General features: G+C 44.1%; 1 protein-coding gene across 1 annotated transcript in view; it reads left to right on the forward strand.

Moving 5' to 3' along the window:
- LOC138647785 (cytochrome P450 2D14-like) overlaps nt 1-20,911 on the forward strand; it is a 169,932-nt gene extending 149,021 nt beyond the window's left edge. The window contains exon 9 of the mRNA XM_069737042.1: nt 20,356-20,911. Within this exon, the coding sequence (XP_069593143.1) occupies nt 20,356-20,537 (182 nt within the window). The 3' untranslated portion in view covers nt 20,538-20,911. The remainder of the gene's footprint in view (nt 1-20,355) is intronic.
- The last annotated feature ends 1,162 nt before the right edge of the window (nt 20,912-22,073 follow it).

Raw genomic sequence — 22,073 nt, forward strand, 5'->3', positions numbered from 1 at the left:
ATCATTATTACATATATTAAGCTATATTTTGGCTCACCTCCCTTGGACTAAGCATTTTACTGTTGTTCAGAGTAGTTTCTGTTTTTGATCTAATTATTGCATAATTTGCACGGATCCAGTCTTATTCATTCCTGAAATATATCCATGTCTATTACTAGTTCCAAATATTCATTGTGCTGTGTTCCTCTGCCTCCTATGGGTTTAAATATCCTGTTATTATGTTTTTGACTTGTCGGTGTCTGGCCATATGTGTTTTTCAATAAAGTATAATTTGTTATTCATGTTTGCTTACTTGGTCTTTACTGGCCTTTCCACAGAAGTCATCTTGACTAGATGTTGGCACTCATAGGACTAAAAGTACCTTCACACATAACGATATCGTTAACTATATCGTTGCTTTTTGTGACGTAGCAACGATATCGTTAACGAAATCGTATGTGTGACAGCGAACAACGATCAGGCCCCTGCTGGGAGATCGTTGATCGCTGGGGAAAGTCCAGAACTTTATTTAGTCGCTGGATCTCCCGCTGACATTGCTGAATCGGCGTGTGTGACGCCGATTCAGCGATGTCTTCACTGGTAACCAGGGTAAACATCTAGTTACTAAGCGCAGGGCCGCGCTTAGTAACCCGATGTTTACCCTGGTTACCAATGTAAAAGTTAAAAAAAAGCACTACATACTTACATTCCTGTCACGTTCCTCAGCGTCAGCTTCCCTGCGTCCCCCAGTGTCAGCGCCGGCCGGCCGTAAAGCAGAGCACAGCGGTGACATCACCGCTCTGCTTTCCGGCCAGTGCTTACACAGAGCAGGGAAGCTGAGGCCGGGGGACGCGACAGGAATGTAAGTATGTAGTGGTTTTTTTTTTTAACTTTTACAACGGTAACCAGGGTAAACATTGGGTTACTAAGCGCGGCCCTGCGCTTAGTAACCCGATGTTTACCCTGGTTACCAGGGGACTTCGGGATCGTTGGTCGCTGGAGAGCTGTCTGTGTGACAGCTCTCCAGCGACCAAACAGCGACGCTGCAGCGATCGGCATCTTTGTCTAGATCGCTACAGCGTCGCTTAATGTGACGGTACCTTAACACACAGTGCACCCTGCTGCTTCATTCATTGTCTCTGGAGCAGTTTCTGTCTACATCAGTGCCATAGAGTTTGAGTGACCTGGCCGGACAGAATAGACCCCTATTCTGATTATTGGTGAGGGTCACAGGAGTGGAACCCCCTCTAATTTAGAAATGATTACTGCGTTTTGATGGACTGGCATACCCCTTGTAGGGATTCACTCTCTCTGGTAGTTGGTAGAGTTCACACAGGCAATGTGGTCTGGTCCAAAGATCTGAAGTTTTATTGCTTCGTTAAACTCCAGTGGTTATAAAAACAAAACAACCTCTTCCAGGTGCAAAGGTTTGACAGGAAGATAAACAGTTTGTGTACCTGCATACAAGTGATACCAGGGCAGGCTCACCGTTCAGATCACAGTCCCCTAGCTCTAAGCTTCTAGCTAAAACTGCCGACACTGGGGGTCTTTTTCTTCTTCCCACACAGAGACCACAGTCTCTCACCCATGTAGGAATCCAGGCACTTCCCCTGACTCAGTTTGGTCAGCAGCAAGCGGTGCTCTGCAACTCCTAGCAGAATCCACACACTGCTCTGTTGTCTGAAGTGAACCCATTTCCTGGATCTAGCAAAAAGCTGGGCAGGTACCCCTAACCAGACCCTGCAGAGCTAGGATTAAGCCCATCCTACCTGGCTTTTTTATGCCCTTTAACACCTTTACCAACTTAGACATATCCATATGTCCAGGTCAACTGGTACTTACCGACCTTGCAATTATGGATATGTCATGGCGATAATGAGCACACACGGGCTGTGCGCACGTGATCACTGCCTGGTGTCAGCTGATTCTGACAGCTGACACCCAGAACTCAGTACAAGAGGGGTGCCCACATCGCTCCTAGCACTTTAACCCCTTAAATACTGCAATTGATATTGATCACAGTATTTACCAGCAAAACAAAGGGAGGGAGGCTTCTCTGCTCTACCATCGGCACACCAAAGACGTAATCGCGAGGGGCCCATCATTGCCATGGTGACACGATGTCATCATGACGACATCCGTGTCACCAGAGCTTGCAAACTTGCTAGATCATTCTCAGAGCATGTTGTAGCAAATTTGTCTGTCCATGAAATTCTGACAATTTGTAAAGCAGTCAGACTGCAAAAAAAGTAAAAGTCTCGTAGTGTGACAAAGTAAAAAAGTGAAAAAAATTGTAGAAATATAAATAAGCACAAAATGATAATAAAAATATATTGTACCCATAAATAAATATTTTTATGAAAAAAATAAACCATAAAAGTGCAGATATTTGGTATAGCCGCATCCAGAACAACTCAACCTATAAAACTGTCCCACTAGTTAATCCCTTTATCCAACACATGCATGTGTTGTGACTGTCACACAGCCGCGATACATGCAGCTGCGGCACCGAACAGCTGATGAGCAGGAGAGCTCCAGGAATCTGGGTTCCTGCTGCAGCAGATTTGGTAAGCGCTATAGCTTGCTGAATAGGGAGGGAGCTGAAGATATTTATTCATTTCTATGCATTACGTACTCGTCACTATACCGTACTGGTCACTGCAACAGCAGTTGCAATTTTCACTCAGCAACATCCACTGCTGCTTGTTTTTGGAAAGCACCCATGGAGTCGATTAACTATTCTAAATCTGCACTACAGAAGGCAAATAGCACTTCATTCCTCCCGAATCTCACCGCGTGGCTAGGCTGTACACTACAGCCACATATGGGGTGTTTCTACATCCAGCAGCATTTGTGGGACAAATTTTGCTTCCATTTTTACCCATTTCTCTGTGTGAAAATGTAAAATCTGGGGCTAAAACAAAATTTGGGTGGTAAAAATGTAATTTTTTTTCTTTACTGCCCAATGGTGCTGGTAGTGGGGGACTCAATTATTAGGGGAACAGATAGGGCAATCTGTCACAAAGACAGGGATCGTCGAACGGTGTGCTGCCTACCTGGCGCTCGAGTCCGACACATCGCTGATCGGGTGGACAGATTATTGGGAGGGGCTGGTGAGGACCCAGCGGTCATGGTGCACATTGGCACTAATGACAAAGTTAGAGGTAGGTGGAAGGTCCTTAAAGATGATTTCAGGGAATTAGGCTGCAAGCTGAAAGCAAGGACCTCCAACGTGGTATTTTCCGAAATACTGCCGGTACCACGTGCCACGCCAGAGAGGCAACGGGAGATTAGGGAGGTTAATAAGTGGCTCAAGAATTGGTGTAGGAAAGAGGGGTTTGGGTTCCTGCAGAACTGGGCCGACTTCTCAGTTGGCTACAGGCTCTACGCTAGGGACGGGCTGCACCTCAATGGGGAGGGTGCAGCTGTGCTGGGGGAGAGAATGGCTAGAAGGTTGGAGGAGTGTTTAAACTAGGAATTGGGGGGGAGGGTATTCATTTTATAGGAGGGGAAGATAGTGCAGACAGAGACCTGGGCACAAATAAGGAAGTTGGGGGTGGCGGTGGCATGGGGGTTGGGGTCAGAACAGTTAATAATTTAAGAAATAGAAGTACAGAGAGGAACATAAAGTGCATGTATACTAATGCCAGAAGCCTCGCCAACAAAATGGACGAATTAGAACTAATGTTGTTGGAGCATAATTATGACATGGTGGGGATATCTGAAACGTGGCTGGATGAGAGCCATGACTGGGCTGTTAACTTGCAGGGCTACAGCCTGTTCAGAAATGACCGTACAGATAAGCGAGGGGGAGGGGTGTGTCTATATGTAAAATCATCCTTAAAACCCATCCTGCGCGATAATATAGGTGAATTTAATGAAAATGTAGAATCCCTGTGGGTGGAGATAAGGGGAGGGGGAAAAAATAATAAATTACTGATAGGGGTTTGTTATAAATCTCCAAAAATAATGGAAGCAATGGAGAATATCCTCGTAAAGCAAATAGATGAAGCTGCGACTCAAGGAGAAGTCATTATTATGGGGGACTTCAACTACCCTGAAATAGATTGGGGAATAGAAACCTGCAGTTCCAGCAAAGGTAATCAGTTTTTGACAATTATGAGAGACAATTACCTTTCACAACTGGTTCAGGACCCAACAAGAAGGGGGGCACTGCTAGACCTAATATTAACCAACAGGCCAGACCGCATATCAAATATAAGGGTTGGGGGTCACTTGGGAAATAGCGATCACAAAATAATAAGTTTTCAAGTATCCTTTAAAAAGATGTGTAGTAGAGGGGTTACAAGGACACTAAACTTCAGGAGGGCAAATTTCCAACGGATGAGAGAGGATCTTGGTGCAATTAACTGGGACGATATCCTGAGACACAAAAATACACAAAGAAAATGGGAGACGTTTATTAGCATCCTGGATAGGACCTGTGCACAGTATATACCGTATGGGAATAAACATACTAGAAATAGGAGGAAACCAATATGGCTAAATAGAGCTGTAAGGGGCGCAATAAGTGACAAAAAGAAAGCATTTAGAGAATTAAAGGAAGTAGGTAGTGAGGAGGCATTAAATAAATACAGAAAATTAAATAAATTCTGTAAAAAGCAAATCAAGGCAGCAAAGATTGAGACAGAGAGACTCATTGCCAGAGAGAGTAAAAATAATCCTAAAATATTCTTTAACTACATAAATAGTAAGAAACTAAAAAATGATAGTGTTGGCCCCCTTAAAAATAGTCTGGGTGAGATGGTGGATGAGGATGAGGAAAAAGCCAATATGCTAAATGACTTTTTTTCATCAGTATTTACACAACAAAATCCCATGGCAGACAAAATGTCTAGTGATAAAAATTCCCAATTAAATGTCACCTGCTTAACCCAGCAGGAAGTGCGGCGGCGTCTAAAAATCACTAAAATTGACAAATCTCCGGGCCCGGATGGGATACACCCTCGAGTACTGCAGGAATTAAGTACAGTCATTGATAGACCATTATTTTTAATCTTTAAAGACTCCATAATAACAGGGTCTGTGCCACAGGACTGGCGTATAGCAAATGTGGTGCCAATATTCAAAAAGGGGACAAAAACTGAACTCGGAAATTATAGGCCAGTAAGCTTAACCTCTACTGTGGGTAAAATACTGGAGGGCATTCTAAGGGATGCTATACTGGAGTATCTGAAGAGGAATAACCTCATGACCCAGTATCAGCACGGGTTTACTAGGGACCGTTCATGTCAGACTAATTTGATCAGTTTCTATGAAGAGGTAAGTTCCAGATTGGACCAAGGGAACCCAGTGGATGTAGTGTATATGGACTTTTCAAAAGCTTTTGATACGGTGCCACACAAAAGGTTGATACATAAAATGAGAATAATGGGGATAGGGGAAAATATGTGCAAGTGGGTTGAGAGCTGGCTCAGGGATAGGAAACAAAGGGTGGTTATTAATGGAGCACACTCGGACTGGGTAGCGGTTAGCAGTGGGGTACCACAGGGGTCAGTATTGGGCCCTCTTCTTTTTAACATATTTATTAATGACCTTGTAGGGGGCATTCAGAGTAGAATTTCAATATTTGCAGATGACACTAAACTCTGCAGGGTAATCAATACAGAGGAGGACAATTTTATATTACAGGATGATTTATGTAAACTAGAAGCTTGGGCTGATAAATGGCAAATGAGCTTTAATGGGGATAAATGTAAGGTCATGCACTTGGGTAGAAGTAATAAGATGTATAATTATGTGCTTAATTCTAAAACTCTGGGCAAAACCGTCAATGAAAAAGACCTGGGTGTATGGGTGGATGACAAACTTAAATTCAGTGGCCAGTGTCAGGCAGCTGCTACAAAGGCAAATAAAATAATGGGATGCATTAAAAGAGGCATAGATGCTCATGAGGAGAACATAATTTTACCTCTATACAAGTCACTAGTTCGACCACACTTAGAATACTGTGCACAGTTCTGGTCTCCGGTGTTTAAGAAAGACATAGCTGAACTGGAGCGGGTGCAGAGAAGAGCGACCAAGGTTATTAGAGGACTGGGGGGTCTGCAATACCAAGATAGGTTATTACACTTGGGGCTATTTAGTTTGGAAAAACGAAGACTAAGGGGTGATCTTATTTTAATGTATAAATATATGAGGGGACAGTACAAAGACCTTTCTGATGATCTTTTTAATCATAGACCTGAAACAGGGACAAGGGGGCATCCTCTGCGGTTGGAGGAAAAAAGGTTTAAGCATAATAACAGACGCGGATTCTTTACTGTAAGAGCAGTGAGACTATGGAACTCTCTGCCGTATGATGTTGTAATGAGTGATTCATTACTTAAATTTAAGAGGGGACTGGATACCTTTCTGGAAAAGTATAATGTTACAGGGTATATACACTAGATTCCTTGATAGGGCGTTGATCCAGGGAACTAGTCTGATTGCCGTATGTGGAGTCGGGAAGGAATTTTTTTCCCCAATGTGGAGCTTACTCTTTGCACATGGGGTTTTTTTGCCTTCCTCTGGATCAACATGTTAGGTTAGGCTATGGGTTGAACTAGATGGACATATAGTCTTCCTTCAACCTTAACCCCTTAATCCCATATGACGTACTATCCCGTCCAGGTGACCTGGGACTTAATTCCCATGGACGGGATAGTACGTCATATGCGATCGGCCGCGCTCACGGGGGGAGCGCGGCCGATCGCGGCCGGGTGTCAGCTGCCTATCGCAGCTGACATCCGGCACTATGTGCCAGGAGCGGTCACGGACCGCTCCCGGCACATTAACCCCCGGCACACCGCGATCAAAGATGATCGCGGTGTGCCGGCGGTGCAGGGAAGCATCGCGCAGGGAGGGGGCTCCCTGCGGGCTTCCCTGAGACGATCGGTACACGGTGATGTGCTCACCGTGTACCGAGCGTCTTCTCCCTGCAGTCCCCGGATCCAAAATGGCCGCCGGGCTGCATCCGGGTCCTGCAGGGAGCACTTCCGGGTCAGGATCAGGCTGCAGCTGCAGCTCTAATCCTGCCCGGCTGTATGTTAGATCACCGATCTAACAGAGTGCTGTGCACACTGTCAGATCGGTGATCTGTGATGTCCCCCCCTGGGACAAAGTGAAAAAGTAAAAAAAAAAATTTCCACACTTGTAAAAAAAAAAATAAAAAAAAAATTCCTAAATAAAGCAGAAAAAAAAAAATATTATTCCCATAAATACATTTCTTTACATAAAAAAAAACAAAAAAACAATAAAAGTACACATATTTAGTATCGCCGCGTCCGTAACGACCCGACCTATAAAACTGGCCCACTAGTTAACCCCTTCAGTGAACACCGTAAGAAAAAAAAAAAAAAAACGAGCCAAAAAACAACGCTTTATTATCATAACGCTGAACAAAGAGTGGAATAACACGCGATCAAAAAGACGGATATAAATAACCATGTTACCTCTGAAAACGTCATCTTGTCCCGCAAAAAACGAGCCGCCATATAGCATCATAACCAAAAAAATAAAAAAGTTATAGTCCTCTGAATAAAGCGATGCCAAAATAATTATTTTTTCTATAAAATAGCTTTTATCGTATAAAAGCGCCAAAACATAAAAAAAATGATATAAATGAGGTGTCGCTGTAATCGTACTGACCCGAAGAATAAAACTGCTTCATCAATTTTACCAAACGCGGAACGGTATAAACGCCTCCCCCAAAAGAAATTCATGAATAGCTGGTTTTTGGTCATTCTGCCTCACAAAAAAATCGGAATAAAAAGCGATCAAAAACTGTCACGTGTCCGAAAATGTAACCGATAAAAACGTCAACTCGTCCCGCAAAAAACAAGACCTCACATGACTCTGTGGACCAAAATATGGAAAAATTATAGGTCTCAAAATGTGGAGACGCAAAAACTTTTTTGCTATAAAAAGCGTCTTTTAGTGTGTGACGGCTGCCAATCATAAAAATCCGCTAAAAAACTCGCTATAAAAGTAAATCAAACCCCCCTTCATCACCCCCTTAGTTAGGCTAGGTTCACATTGCGTTAATGGGTTAACGCTAACGGACAGCGTTGCACGGCGAAAATGTCACAATTAACGCCGTGCAACGGGTCCGTTAGCACAACCATTGACAGCAATGTGATTTTCAGGTGTAGCGCATCGCTAGAGCGTGCCATTTTCGGCTCGCGCTAGCAAGGTGCCATTCTTTTGTGGCGCGCCTCAGACGCTGCTTGCAGCGTCCGCGGCGCGCCCGAGGTCCGATCCCCGATCTTCCAGAGCGGGGACGTTAACGCGACCACTAAACACGACACCTAAAAAGACATTGTGTTAGCGCAATCCGCTAGTGCTAAACGGATTTCCCTAACGCAATGTGAACCTAGCCTTAGGGAAAAATAATAAAATTAAAAAAAATGTATTTATTTCCATTTTCCGGTTAGGGTTAGGGTTAGGGCTAGGGTTGGGGCTAGGGTTAGGGTTTGGATTACATTTACGGTTGGGATTAGGGTTGGGATTAGAATTAGGGGTGTGTCAGGGTTAGGTGTGTGGTTAGGGTTACAGTTGGGATTAGGGTTAGTGGTGCGTTTGGATTAGGGTTTCATTTATAATTGGGGGGTTTCCACTGTTTAGACACATCAGGGGCTCTCCAAACGCGACATGGCGTCCGATCTCAATTCCAGCCAATTCTGCATTGAAAAAGTAAAACAGTGCTCCTTCACTTCCGAGCTCTCCCGTGCGCCCAAACAGGGGTTTACCCCAACATATGGGGTATCAGCGTACTCGAGACAAATTGGACAACAACTTTTTGGGTCCAAGTTCTCTTGTTATCCTTGGGAAAATAAAAATTTGGGGGGCTAAAAATCATTTTTGTGGGAAAAAAAAGGATTTTTATTTTCACGGCTCTGCGTTGTAAACTGTAGTGAAACACTTGGGGGTTCAAAGTTTTCACAACACATCTAGATAAGTTCCATGGGAGGTCTAGTTTCCAATATGGGGTCACTTGTGGGTGGTTTCTACTGTTTGGGTACATCAGGGGCTCTGCAAATGCAACGTGACGCCTGCAGACCAATCCATCTAAGTCTGCATTCCAAATGGCGCTCCTTCCCTTCCGAGCTCTGCCATGAGCCCAAACAGTGGTTCCCCCCCACATATGGGGTATCAGCGTACTCAGGACAAATTGAACAACAACTTTTGGGGTCCAATTTATTCTGTTACCCTTGTAAAAATACAAAGCTGGGGGCTAAAAAATCATTTTTGTGAAAAAAAAAAGAATTTTTATTTTCACGGGTCTGCGTTATAAACTGTAGTGAAACACTTAGGGGTTCAAAGTTCTCACAACACATCTAGATAAGTTCCATGGGAGGTCTAGTTTCTAATATGGGGTCACTTGTGGGGGGTTTGTACTGTTTGGGTACATCAGGGGCTCTGCAAATGCAACGTGACTCCTGCAGACCAATCCATCTAAGTCTGCATTCCAAATGGCGCTCCTTCCCTTCCGAGCTCTGCCATGCGCCCAAACAGTGGTTCCCCCCCACATATGGGGTATCAGCGTACTCAGGACAAATTGGACAACAACTTTTGGGGTCCAATTTATTATGTTACCCTTGTGAAAATACAAAACTGGGGGCTAAAAAATTTTTGCGAAAAAAAAATAAATTTATTTTAACAGCTCTGCGTTATAAACTGTAGTGAAACACTTGGGGGTTCAAAGCTCTCAAAACACATCTAGATAAGTTCCTTAGAGGGTCTAGTTTCCAAAATGGTGTCACTTGTGGGGGTTTTTAATGTTTAGGCACATCAGGGGCTCTCCAAACCAACATGGCGTCCCATCTTAATTCCAGTCAATTTTGCATTGAAAAGTCAAATGGCGCTCCTTCCCTTCCGAGCTCTGCTATGCACCCAAAAAGTGGTTTACCCCCACATATGGGGTATCGTCGCACTCAGGACAAATTGCACAACAATTTTTGTGGTCTAATTTCTTCTCTTACCCTTGGGAAAATAAAAAATTGGGGGCGAAAAGATCATTTTTGTGAAAAAATAAGATTTTTTATTTTTACGGCTCTGCATTATAAACTTCTGTGAAGCACTTGTTGGGTCAAAGTGCTCACCACACATCTAGATAAGTTCCTTAAGGGGTCTACTTTTCAAAATGGTGTCACTTGTGAGGGGTTCCAATGTTTAGGCACATCAGGGGCTCTCCAAACGCAACATGGCGTCCCATCTCAATTCCAGTCAATTTTGCATTGAAAAGTCAAATGGCGCTCCTTTCCTTCCGAGCTCTGCCATGCGCCCAAACAGTGGTTTACCCCCACATATGGGGTATCGTCGCACTCAGGACAAATTGCACAACAACTTTTGTGGTCTAATTTCTTCTCTTACCCTTGGGAAAATAAAAAATTGGTGGCGAAAAGATTATTTTTGTGAAAAAATATGATTTTTTATTTTTACGGCTCTGCATTATAAACTTCTGTGAAGCACTTGTTGGGTCAAAGTGCTCACCACACCTCTAGATAAGTTCCTTAAGGGGTCTACTTTCCAAAATGGTGTCACTTGTGGGGATTTCAATGTTTAGGCACATCAGGGGCTCTCCAAACGCAACATGGCATCCCATCTCAATTCCAGTCAATTTTGCATTGAAAAGTAAAATGGCGCTCCTTCCCTTCCGAGCTCTGCCATACGCCCAAACAATGGTTTACACCCATATACGGGGTATCAGCGTACTCAGGACAAATTGGCCAACAATTTTTGAGGTTCAATTTCTTCTCTTACTCTTGGGAAAATAAAAAATTGGGGGCGAAAAGATCATTTTTGTGAAAAAATATGATTTTTTATTTTTACGGCTCTGCATTATAAACTTCTGTGAAGCAATTGGTGGGTCAAAGTGGTCACCACACATCTAGATGAGTTCCTTAGGGTGTCTACTTTCCAAAATGGTGTCACTTGTGGGGGGTTTCAATGTTTAGGCACATCAGTGGCTCTCCAAACGCAACATGGTGTCCCATCTCAATTCCTGTCAATTTTGCATTTAAAAGTCAAATGGCGCTCCTTCCCTTCCGAGCTCTGCCATGCGCCCAAACAGTGGTTTACCCCCACATATGGGGTATCAGCGTACTCAGTACAGATTGTACAACAATGTTTGGCATCCATTTTATCCTGTTACCCTTGGTAAAATAAAACAAATTGGAGCTGAAATAAATTTTGTGTGAAAAAAAGTTAAATATTCATTTTTATTTAAACATTCCAAAAATTCCTGTGAAACCCCTGAAGGGTTAATAAACTTCTTGAATGTGGTTTTGAGCACCTTGAGGGGTGCAGTTTTTAGAATGGTGTCACACTTGGGTATTTTCTATCATATAGACCCCTCAAAATGACATCAAATGAGATGTGGTCCCTAAAAAAAAATGGTGTTGTAAAAATGAGAAATTGCTGGTCAACTTTGAACCCTTATAACTCCCTAACAAAAAAAAATTTTGGTTCCAAAATTGTGCTGATGTAAAGGAGACATGTGGGAAATGTTACTTATTAAGTATTTTGCGTGACATATCTCTGTGATTTAAGGGCATAAAAATTTAAAGTTGGAAAATTGCGAAATTTTCAAAATTTTCGCCAAATTTCCGTTTTTTTCACAAATAAACGCAAGTTATATCGAATAAATGTTACTACTAAAATGAAGTACAATATGTCACGAGAAAACAATGTCAGAATCGCCAAGATCCGTTGAAGCGTTCCAGAGTTATAACCTCATAAAGGGACAGTGGTCAGAATTGTAAAAATTGGCCCGGTCATTAACGTGCAAACCACCCTCGGGGCTTAAGGGGTTAATAACTATGTAACTATGTAACTATGTATACAGTTCTGTGACCCACCTGTGGAGTAAATATAATCACTGCACCCCTAGTTGAATTAATTCAGAGGAGTAGTTTGTAAAATGGTGTATTTTAATGGGGGTTCTGCTGTTCTGTCATCTCGAGGACTTTGCCAATGTGACATGGCACCCTCAAACCAGTCCAGCAACATCTGAACTACAATATGGTGCCTTTTCCCTTTTGAGCATTGCACTGTGCCTCAAAAGTAGTTTTCCACCACAAATGGGGGTGGAACGCCCACCAGGGCCGTGGGGTACTGAGCCGGCTCTTCAAGGGGTATGTCATGGCAGCAGTGACCCTGTCCGTGGCCCTGGGCATCCAATACAAGGGGAGTAAAGTTTATGAAAGTGTTTGTGATGCCACCTGTGGTTTTCGGTCAGGGATGACCGACGCTGCTTAAAGGGGTCCACTGGGGGTGATGTTGTGGCAGCAGGGATGGTATGGCTTCCCACAGGTGAAGCTGGGTCCCCAGGGCTCCCAGTGTGCAGATAACGATGATAGATAGTGCAGAAAGAATCAGAAGACACAAGGTTGCAGTCTCTTTACCTTTTTACTGGTGTTACGCAGCCACAGTCCAGGGTACAGATCACATGTGCTGGTGTGGTCCGGCCGGCTTGGAAGCGATTCAGGAACCCCCTAACCAGGTGGGGTTGGAAGCCTTCCTCTCTGCGCTATTTGGAGTCCCTTGCTGCCTTAGGCCTCACACAAGGTCCTCACTCTCTCTCTGTCCTCCTTTAGGTAGGGCACTACCCGCATGGCAGGCAACTCTAGCCTTTTTACAGGGTCTCTCAGATGACTCCGAGCTCTATGTGTTACTGTGCCATTGGGTGTTAATGGTGGACAGGAGACTTGCAATCTGCTGTCCACCGATTTTGCAGTGGGGCATAAAGTTACCCCCACAACCTCGGTCTTCCGGCCACTGGTTTCATGCGCTTCAGCGTGGAGGAAGCTCAGTTGCAGCTTCTCTCCAGCTCTTCATTTCGCCTTTGCTTCTTCCTCCTTCATGCTCTCTACAAACTGTTCCATTCCTTTCTTTAATTTCCAGGAGCTGCAGAACCTCATGTCTGCATGGCCCCTACTGTCTGCCTGACTGCTCTCAGTCCTAGTCTCTGACAGACTCTACTACTTTACCTCCAGCCAGAATATATATAGGGGCGCCACCCACAAACTGGATTAGAGCTCCTCCTTTTGGCCTGGAGTAAGAACATATTGCATGTTTGTGATACCTGTTAAATGGATACTTCCTCGCTTCCAAGCATGGCATTCCCCTCCCCGTAAAGATGGCAATACCACTGTTCCAACCAGGAACCTGGGGTGTTACACTCCCCCCCATTAAATCCAGTACTCCTGGACTGGGAAAACAAAAACAACAATATAGGTTAGATTTTGCAAATATTTTGAGAAATGCATTTCAACAGGTTAAATAACTGTGCTTCCCTTTATGGGAGGTTGTTTTCTTGAACATTACAGTAACTATATATAAGTGCAAAACGTTAGCTTTACCAAAAACATATAAAACTCTCTGTAATACAAAACATCACTTTGGACTACTATTCAATTCCCTACGGGTCAACTTCCTTATCAGTATCTAATACTATCACTTTTAATACAGTGCAATAAGGTCAACATTTCTTAAAATGAGGTAGTGCAACATTTAAAAGTGAAAACATTCAAATACTTCACATTATAAAAGCAACAGTTCCATTCAGCAAATTGTCAGATCTCTCATCAACAACAGTAGTGAGCGGGGGTCCGTTCTAAACCCCCAAAGTAGGTTTTGGGCAGGCTGCAAGTTATAAGTGGTCTCCTCTCTGGACCGCTTCTTTGGCCACGCCAAATGGTTTTTCTTCTCGGTCACTTTAAGGCAAACAACTTTTTTATGTAAACAACAATGAACAGTTTCTTCATGGGTTATATGTAAAACCAGTAGAAAGCACCTTAAGAGGTGCGAACTATGTATAATGGAAAGTTTCTTGGTCATTCACCATCCATCATCCTTTTCAAACAGAATAACCTTTAAACTTCAGCAATCTTTTCAACTCTCAGCAACAATTAGTTAACTCTCTACTGCCTCTTATGCCTGCCGGGCCAGGGATTGTTGTCTCTCCTGCATTTCCCGACGTCTGCAATGCTCCTGCCAGGTCATGATGGGGATTCATCCTTGGAGCTCTATCATGTCCTCCTCCACAAGTCCCTCCTCAAACACCACAGGTTCGGTATAGTTAACCCAGGTCCCACTGGTTGAGACTAGAGGGGCTGTCATCTGATCCAAGCTGCCGTCCCCCCTGGTCCCAGTACAGTCGATGGCCTGTTCCTCCAGGCCTCGAAGTCGGTGGGGTCGGTAGGGGGCCCACTAGGGTGTCGTCTGGTGCAGGGGTTGCAGCAGGCCGAGGTACCCTCAGTGTATGGTGACATTTCACCGAGGGACCCAAAACCCTGGTCGGGTGTGTACAGCGATGGGGGTGATTCAGGCCTAGCCACGGGACCTTCTGCTGCCAGGGTCAGGGTCATACCCCTTACCTTTTCTTCCGGAGTGGTGGATCTCTTTTCTCGCTCCACACCGGACAAGGTTGCTGGGGGTTGCCTGGCATGATGTCCAAGGAAGGCCTCTTTCCACCCAGTCACAGCCTCTAGCTGCATCTGCATAAGCTTCTGGGTAAGTTCCTCCACTTCCTTCCGCAGGAGGTCCAGATCCAACCTCGGTGGCTGGTTCAGTTCTTGCGGGTCCCAGCTGAGGGAGTCCTCCTGCTCCACCCCACGCTCCAGTGCTTGCTCACCTCCCTCCGCCATGCTGCTTTCCAGCACTTCCTCCTCCGTCTGAGTTCCCACGGTTTCACTCCACCACGCCTGTCTTCGTGGGCAGTTCTTCTACTTCTTCTCACCATCCCAGATCAGGAGGCATACTTCTCGAGTTGATGGGCATACTTCTCTCGCATAGTAGTATTGGTGAGGGGTGGCCATAGCTTTCACGCCCTTTCTCCAACCTCCACCCATGACAACACACCCTTCTCCTCCTGCACGCCACATGGTGCTATAATGGCAGCAGTTTTGGCGGCAATTAGCAGCTCAATAGTCTCTCAACAAATCACAGTATCATAGGCGCACAAGACCCAGTTTGCTGGGTTGGTCCATCCTGTTTGTGATGCCAAGTTTGGAGCGCCCGCCAGGGCCATGGGGTACTCGGAACTGGGCAGGCTCTTAAAGGGGTATGTCATGGTGGCAGTGACCCAGTCCGTGGCCCTGGGCATCCAATACAAGGGGAGTAAGGTTTCTGATAGTATGTTGTGGCAGCAGGGATGGTATGGCTTCCCTCAGGTGAACGATGATAGAACGATGATAACGATGATAGATGGTGCAGAAAGAAGCAGAAGACACAAGGTTGCAGTCTCTTCACCTTTTTACTTGTGTAAGGCAGCCACAGTCCAGGGTACAGATCACATGTGCTGGTGTGGTCCCGCCGGCCAGGAAGCGATTCAGGAACCCCCTAACCAGGTGGGGTTGGAAGCCTTCCTCTCTGTGCTATGTTGTAGTCCCTTTCTGGCTTAGGCCTCACACAAGGTCCTCACTCTCTCTCTGTCCTCCTTTAGGTAGGGCACTACCCGCAAGGCAGGCAACTCGAACCTTTTTACAGGGTCTCTCAGATGACTCCAGCCTCTACGTTGTCATGATCCCAATGGCAGGGGATCACTAAAGGACAAGCACAGATACAAACAAGCTCTAGGGCGATGGAACCTGAGCTGACCGCGACCCTGAACCTAACACACAAATAAAAGTAGCCGGGGAACGTGCCTACGATGATCCTAGACGTCTCGCTCCAGCCGAAGATCTAACTTCCCCTATTAGAAGAAACACAGACCTCTCTTGCCTCCAGAGAAATCCCCCACAGAAATAGCAGCCCCCCACATATAATGACGGTGAAATGAGAGGAAAGCACATACGCAGTATGAAAACAGTTTCAGCAAAATGAGGCCCGCTAAAGCTAGATAGCAGAGGATACAAAAGTGAACTGCGCGGTCAGCGAAAAACCCTTCAAAAAACCATCCTGAAATTACTTGAACTCATGTGCCAACTCATGGTACATGAGGAGCAATTTCAGCCCACTAGAGCAACCAGCAGCAAGAATCACATATCTGCAGGCTGGACTAAAAACCAAATAAAGCAAAACACCAAAACAGGAAAATCCAAACTTAGCTTGACCAGAAGGTTCTAGGAGCAGGGAGCAGAGGTAACAAGACACACTGGATACATTGATAACCGGCGAGGAAATGCCAGCAAAGCCAGGTTAAATAGGAAACTCCCATATGCTGATGGAACAGGTGGAACCCAGAAACCCAGGAAAGACAAGTCACCCAGTACCATCAGTAACCACCAGAGGGAGCCCAAAAACAGAACTCACAACAGTACCCCCCCCTTGAGGAGGGGTCACCGAACCCTCACGAGAACCACCAGGGCGACCAGGATGAGCCCTATGAAAAGCGCGAACCAAATCATCAGCATGAACATCCGAGGCAACCACCCAAGAATTATCCTCCTGACCATAACCCTTCCACTTGACCAAATACTGGAGTTTCCGTCTGGAAACACGAGAATCCAAGATCTTCTCCACAACATACTCCAATTCTCCCTCCACTCATCACCTTGCTTTATTCGTATAAGATTATACGCACCCCGAAGATCAATCTTAGTGAACCATTTAGCCCCCTTAATGCGAGCAAACAAATCAGTCAACAATGGCAAAGGATACTGATATTTTACGGTAATCTTATTCAAAAGACGATAATCTATACAAGGCCTCAAGGAACCATCTTTTTTGGCCACGAAAAAAAAACCTGCTCCCAAAGGGGACAAAGATGGACGGATATGTCCCTTTTCCAAGGACTCCTTAACATAATCCCACATAGCAGTATGCTCTGGCACTGACAGATTGAACAAACGACCTTTAGGAAATTTACTGCCTGGAATTAAATTTATAGCACAATCGCAATCCCTGTGAGGAGGAAGCGAACTGAGCTTAGGCTCCTCAAAAACATCCCGATAGTCAGACAAAAACACAGGAATCTCAGAAGGAGTACATGAAGCGATAGAAATCGGAGGTGCATCATCATGAACCCCCTGACAACCCCAGCTTAACACAGACATTGATTTCCAGTCAAGGACTGGATTATGAGTTTGTAACCATGGCAGACCAAGTACTAGAACATCATGCAAATTATACAGTACCAGGAAGCGAATCACCTCCTGGTGAACGGGAGTCATACGCATGGTCACTTGTGTCCAGTACTGAGGTTTATTCATAGCCAAAGGTGTAGAGTCAATTCCCTTCAAAGGAATAGGGACTTCCAGAGGCTCCAGACTAAACCCACAGTGATTGGCAAATGACCAATCCATAAGACTCAGGGCAGCGCCTGAATCCACATAGGCATCGACGGAAATGGATGATAATGAACAAATCAGAGTCACAGACAGAATGAACTTAGACTGTAAAGTACTAATGGCAACAGACTTATCAACCTTTTTTGTGCGTTTAGAGCATGCTGATATAACATGAGCTGAATCACCACAATAAAAGCACAACCCTTTTTTCCGCCTATACTTTTGCCGTTCACTTCTGGACTGAATTCTATCACATTGCATTATCTCAGGTGACGGTTCAGACGACACCGCCAAATGATGCACAGGTTTGCGCTCCCGTAAACGCCGATCAATCTGAACAGCCATAGTCATAGACTCATTCAGACCAGCAGGCGCAGGGAACCCCACCATAACATCTTTAATGGCCTCAGAAAGGCCATCTCTAAACTTTGCAGCCAGAGCGCACTCATTCCACTGAGTAAGTACCGACCACTTCCGAAATTTTTGACAATAAATTTCTGCTTCATCTTGCCCCTGAGAGAGGGCCAACAAAGCTTTTTCAGCCTGAATCTCTTGGTTAGGTTCCTCATAGAGCAAACCTAATGCCAGAAAAAACGCATCCGCATTAAGCAACGCAGGGTCCCCTGGTGCCAATGCAAATGCCCAATCCTGAGGGTCACCCCGCAGGAAAGATATAATTATCTTGACTTGCTGAGCAGGGTCTCCAGAGGAGCGAGATTTCAAAGAAAGAAACAACTTGCAATTGTTCCTAAAATTCAGAAAACGAGATCTATCTCCAGAAAAAAACTCTGGGACAGGAATTCTAGGTTCAGACATAGGAGCATGTACAACAAAATCCTGTATATTTTGAACCTTAGTGGCAAGATTATTCAGGCTGGAAGCCAAACTCTGGACGTCCATGATAAACAGCTGGGATCAGAGCCATTCAAAGATTAAGAGGAGGAGGAAGTAGCCACGCTGCAATAAGGCTAGGCAGCAAACTCTGAGGGAAAGTAAAAAAAAAAAAAAAAAAAAAAAAAACTTCCTCAGACTACTTATCCTCCTACTTCAGCCAATACAATTAACACTTTGTGGGCCGGTTATACTGTCATGATCCCAATGGCAGGGGATCACTAAAGGACAAGCACAGAAACAAACAAGGTCTAGGGCGATGGAACCTGAGCTGACCGCGACCCTGAACCTAACACACAAATAAAAGTAGCCGGGGAACGTGCCTACGATGATCCTAGACGTCTCGCTCCAGCCGAAGATCTAACTTCCCCTATTAGAAGAAACACAGACCTCTCTTGCCTCCAGAGAAATCCCCCACAGAAATAGCAGCCCCCCACATATAATGACGGTGAAATGAGAGGAAAGCACATACGCAGTATGAAAACAGTTTCAGCAAAATGAGGCCCGCTAAAGCTAGATAGCAGAGGATACAAAAGTGAACTGCGCGGTCAGCGAAAAACCCTTCAAAAAACCATCCTGAAATTACTTGAACTCATGTGCCAACTCATGGTACATGAGGAGCAATTTCAGCCCACTAGAGCAACCAGCAGCAAGAATCACATATCTGCAGGCTGGACTAAAAACCAAATAAAGCAAAACACCAAAACAGGAAAATCCAAACTTAGCTTGACCAGAAGGTTCTAGGAGCAGGGAGCAGAGGTAACAAGACACACTGGATACATTGATAACCGGCGAGGAAATGCCAGCAAAGCCAGGTTAAATAGGAAACTCCCATATGCTGATGGAACAGGTGGAACCCAGAAACCCAGGAAAGACAAGTCACCCAGTACCATCAGTAACCACCAGAGGGAGCCCAAAAACAGAACTCACAACACTACGTGTTGCTGTGCCTTTGTGTGTTAATGGTGGACAGGAGACTGTCAATCTGCTGTCCGCCAGTTTCTGCTGTGAGGCGTAAAGTTACCCCCACAACCTCGTTCTTCCGGCCATTGGTTTCATGCGCTTCAGCGTGGAGGAAGCTTAGTCGCAGCTTCTCTCCAGCTTTTCACTTCACCTTTGTTTCTTCCTCCTTCACGCTCTCTACAAACTGTTTCGTTCCTTTCTTTCCTTTCCAGGAGCTGCAGAACCACACGTCTGTATGGCCCCTACTGTCTTCCTGACTTCTCTCAGTCCCTGTCTCTGACAGACTCTACTACTTTCCCTCCAGCCAGAATATATATAGGGGAGCCACCCACAAACTGGATCAGAGCTCCCCAGTCTGGCCTGGAGTAAGAACACGTTGCATGTTTGTGATACCTGTTAAAGGGATCCTTCCTTGCTTCCAAGCATGGCATCACCCTCCCCATGTGGAAGGCAATATCACTTTAACAACCAGGAACCTGGGGTGTTACAGGGGTATCAGCATACCCAGATGAAATTGCATAACACATTTTTGGTTCCATTTTCTTCTGTGACCCTTGTGAAAATAAAAAATTAGGGATAAATAATTTTTCCTTTTTTTCATAGCAATTTTTGCAGATGAATATGTCATATATGCATCGTATAGCGCTTTTTTCTTTTTTTCCCATTTTCAATGGCAGCAATGCAATGTCAATGTTCTAGAGTAATCATTCTTGATAAATTATGGTGCAACCTAATTGATTTTTGACTTATTTGCAGGAACATGGTCTGATACCACCTCTCCTGGGCAGGGGAGGACACAAAAGAGAATATACAGAGAGTGGGACAGCAGGGGATCACAGTGGATTCTGTGAGATAAAACATTGTTTAAAAGCAGGAATATTTTACCTCATAAAAATAATTAGCTGTCATTCCCTGCTGTAATGTCTGTATAAACTTTTGCTTACTCCCCTTCCTGAAGCTGTGGTATGATCAGACCATGTTCCTACTTGGTCAGGCACAGCCATTGCATAGTACATAACAGGGCCACATTTATAAGATTATCTCAGCACAGGAACATTTGTTTTATTCACTTCCTATTGTGACCTTACAAGTAATTTAATTCCAAGATCTAGTGAATAAAATTAACTTTTGTTTGTGGGAAAGCTCATTTATGCCACACTGCCTGCAATATGTGTATAGTTTTAACTGTTGATAATTAAAACAATGTCCTCGTGACAGCTAACAATAGTAATAACTGGTTTTTTGAGGTATGTAAACTTGTATGCATAAAATTTGTTTTCTCTTTTAGGTCGTAGAGGTTGCTTGGCAGAACAACTTGCCAGGATGGAACTCTTCCTGCTTTTTACCACTTTATTACAGCAACTTACCTTTGAGATTCCAAGTGACCAAGCTCGCCCAAGAGAAGATCCTTTCTATGCGTTCACACAAAAACCACATCCCTACAATATTCACATTGTAGCTAGGGTGTAACTTTCAAATTACAAAGGGATCTGATTTATTTTACATCACTGCATCTGCCTGATGGAATGTGTCTCATCAATGTTATGCTAAAAATCTTAGCTAATTATTAATAGTAATTTTCAGAAGATGACTCATATATTACACTGGTCAACACAATTTTTCTGGCAAAAGGGTTTAAAACATATTTTAAGTCAATTTTGGCTGCTGATTTTTTGACTATCACATCAGGATTTCGAGATATTTTCGATGAAAATTACTCCTAATGTTTTATGATAAAAACACATGATTTTCGGGACTACATTTTGTATATTTTTAATCAAGGAATAACAAAGATTACAAAGTCTATGTACAGCAAATCAAATATACTTACAGAATTAAACTACAAAATATAAAAACACATATATATGGCTCACAGATGAATGGCAAATGGCAGTTATTTGAACTTTCTTTTCTTGGTTGATCTGTGATGTACAGCTTCTGGGTTGTCTCTCATCAAGCTCCAGCAATAGTCAGCCATCATATGTGAGTCCCACCAGCCTTGATACCGTTCCTCCATTGTTTTAATGTCCTGATGAAAACGCTCCCCTTGTTCCTCGCTCACATCCCCAAGGTTCTCTGGAAAAAAAGTCCAAATGGCTGTGTAAATAGTGAATCTTGATACTCATTCTACATCCAAGATTTCGCAGACTCATTAGTAGCTCTTCCACAATCTCTTCATAGTTGTCTGCTTTCTTATTCCCTAGAAAATTCTGCACCACATTACAAAATTCATTCCAAGCTCTTTCTTCTGTCTCATTCATTGATGTGATAAAATTTGGGTCTCTCATAAGTGTTCTTATTTGAGGTCCATCAAATATTCCAGCCTTTTTCTTCTCTTCACTAAGGGTGGTTTCACACTTGCATTTTTGTCTGCAGCGTTTTTTGCACAAAAAAACGCATGCGCTTTTCCCTATATTTAACATTGAAAACGCATGCTTTTTTTTGTACGCGTTTGGTCGCGTTTTCAATCGCATGCGTTTTTTTTACTGCATGCGTTCATTTTAAAAAATGCAACTTGTAGTATTTTTGAGGGGCGTTTTTTGGACAAATAAAAACACATGCGTTTTCATGTGGTTTTTTTGGGCCAAAAAATACATTGGAGTCAATGGGAACGCATGCGTTTTTTTGTGCATGCGTTTGTTTGCATTAAAAACGCATGCGTTTTTATATTAAAAAAACAGAAAACACACTGATATGCCACCCCCCACCATAAAGGTGATAAAGGGATCCTAACCCTAACCCTAAAGGGATCCTAACCCTAACCCTAAAGGGATCCTAACCTTAACCCTACAGGGATCCTAACCCTAACCCTAAAGGGATCCTAACCCTAACCCTACCCCTAACCCTACCCCTAACCCTAACCCTAAAGGGATCCTAACCCTACCCCTAACCCTAACCCTAAAGGGATTAGGGTTAGGGGTAGGGTTAGGGGTAGGGTTAGGGTTAGGATCCCTTTAGGGTTAGGGGTAGGGTTAGGGTTAGGATCCCTACCCCTACCCTCAACCC

Source organism: Ranitomeya imitator, chromosome 8 (assembly GCF_032444005.1).
Source record: "Ranitomeya imitator isolate aRanImi1 chromosome 8, aRanImi1.pri, whole genome shotgun sequence".
In the NCBI taxonomy this organism is placed as follows: domain Eukaryota; kingdom Metazoa; phylum Chordata; class Amphibia; order Anura; family Dendrobatidae; genus Ranitomeya; species Ranitomeya imitator.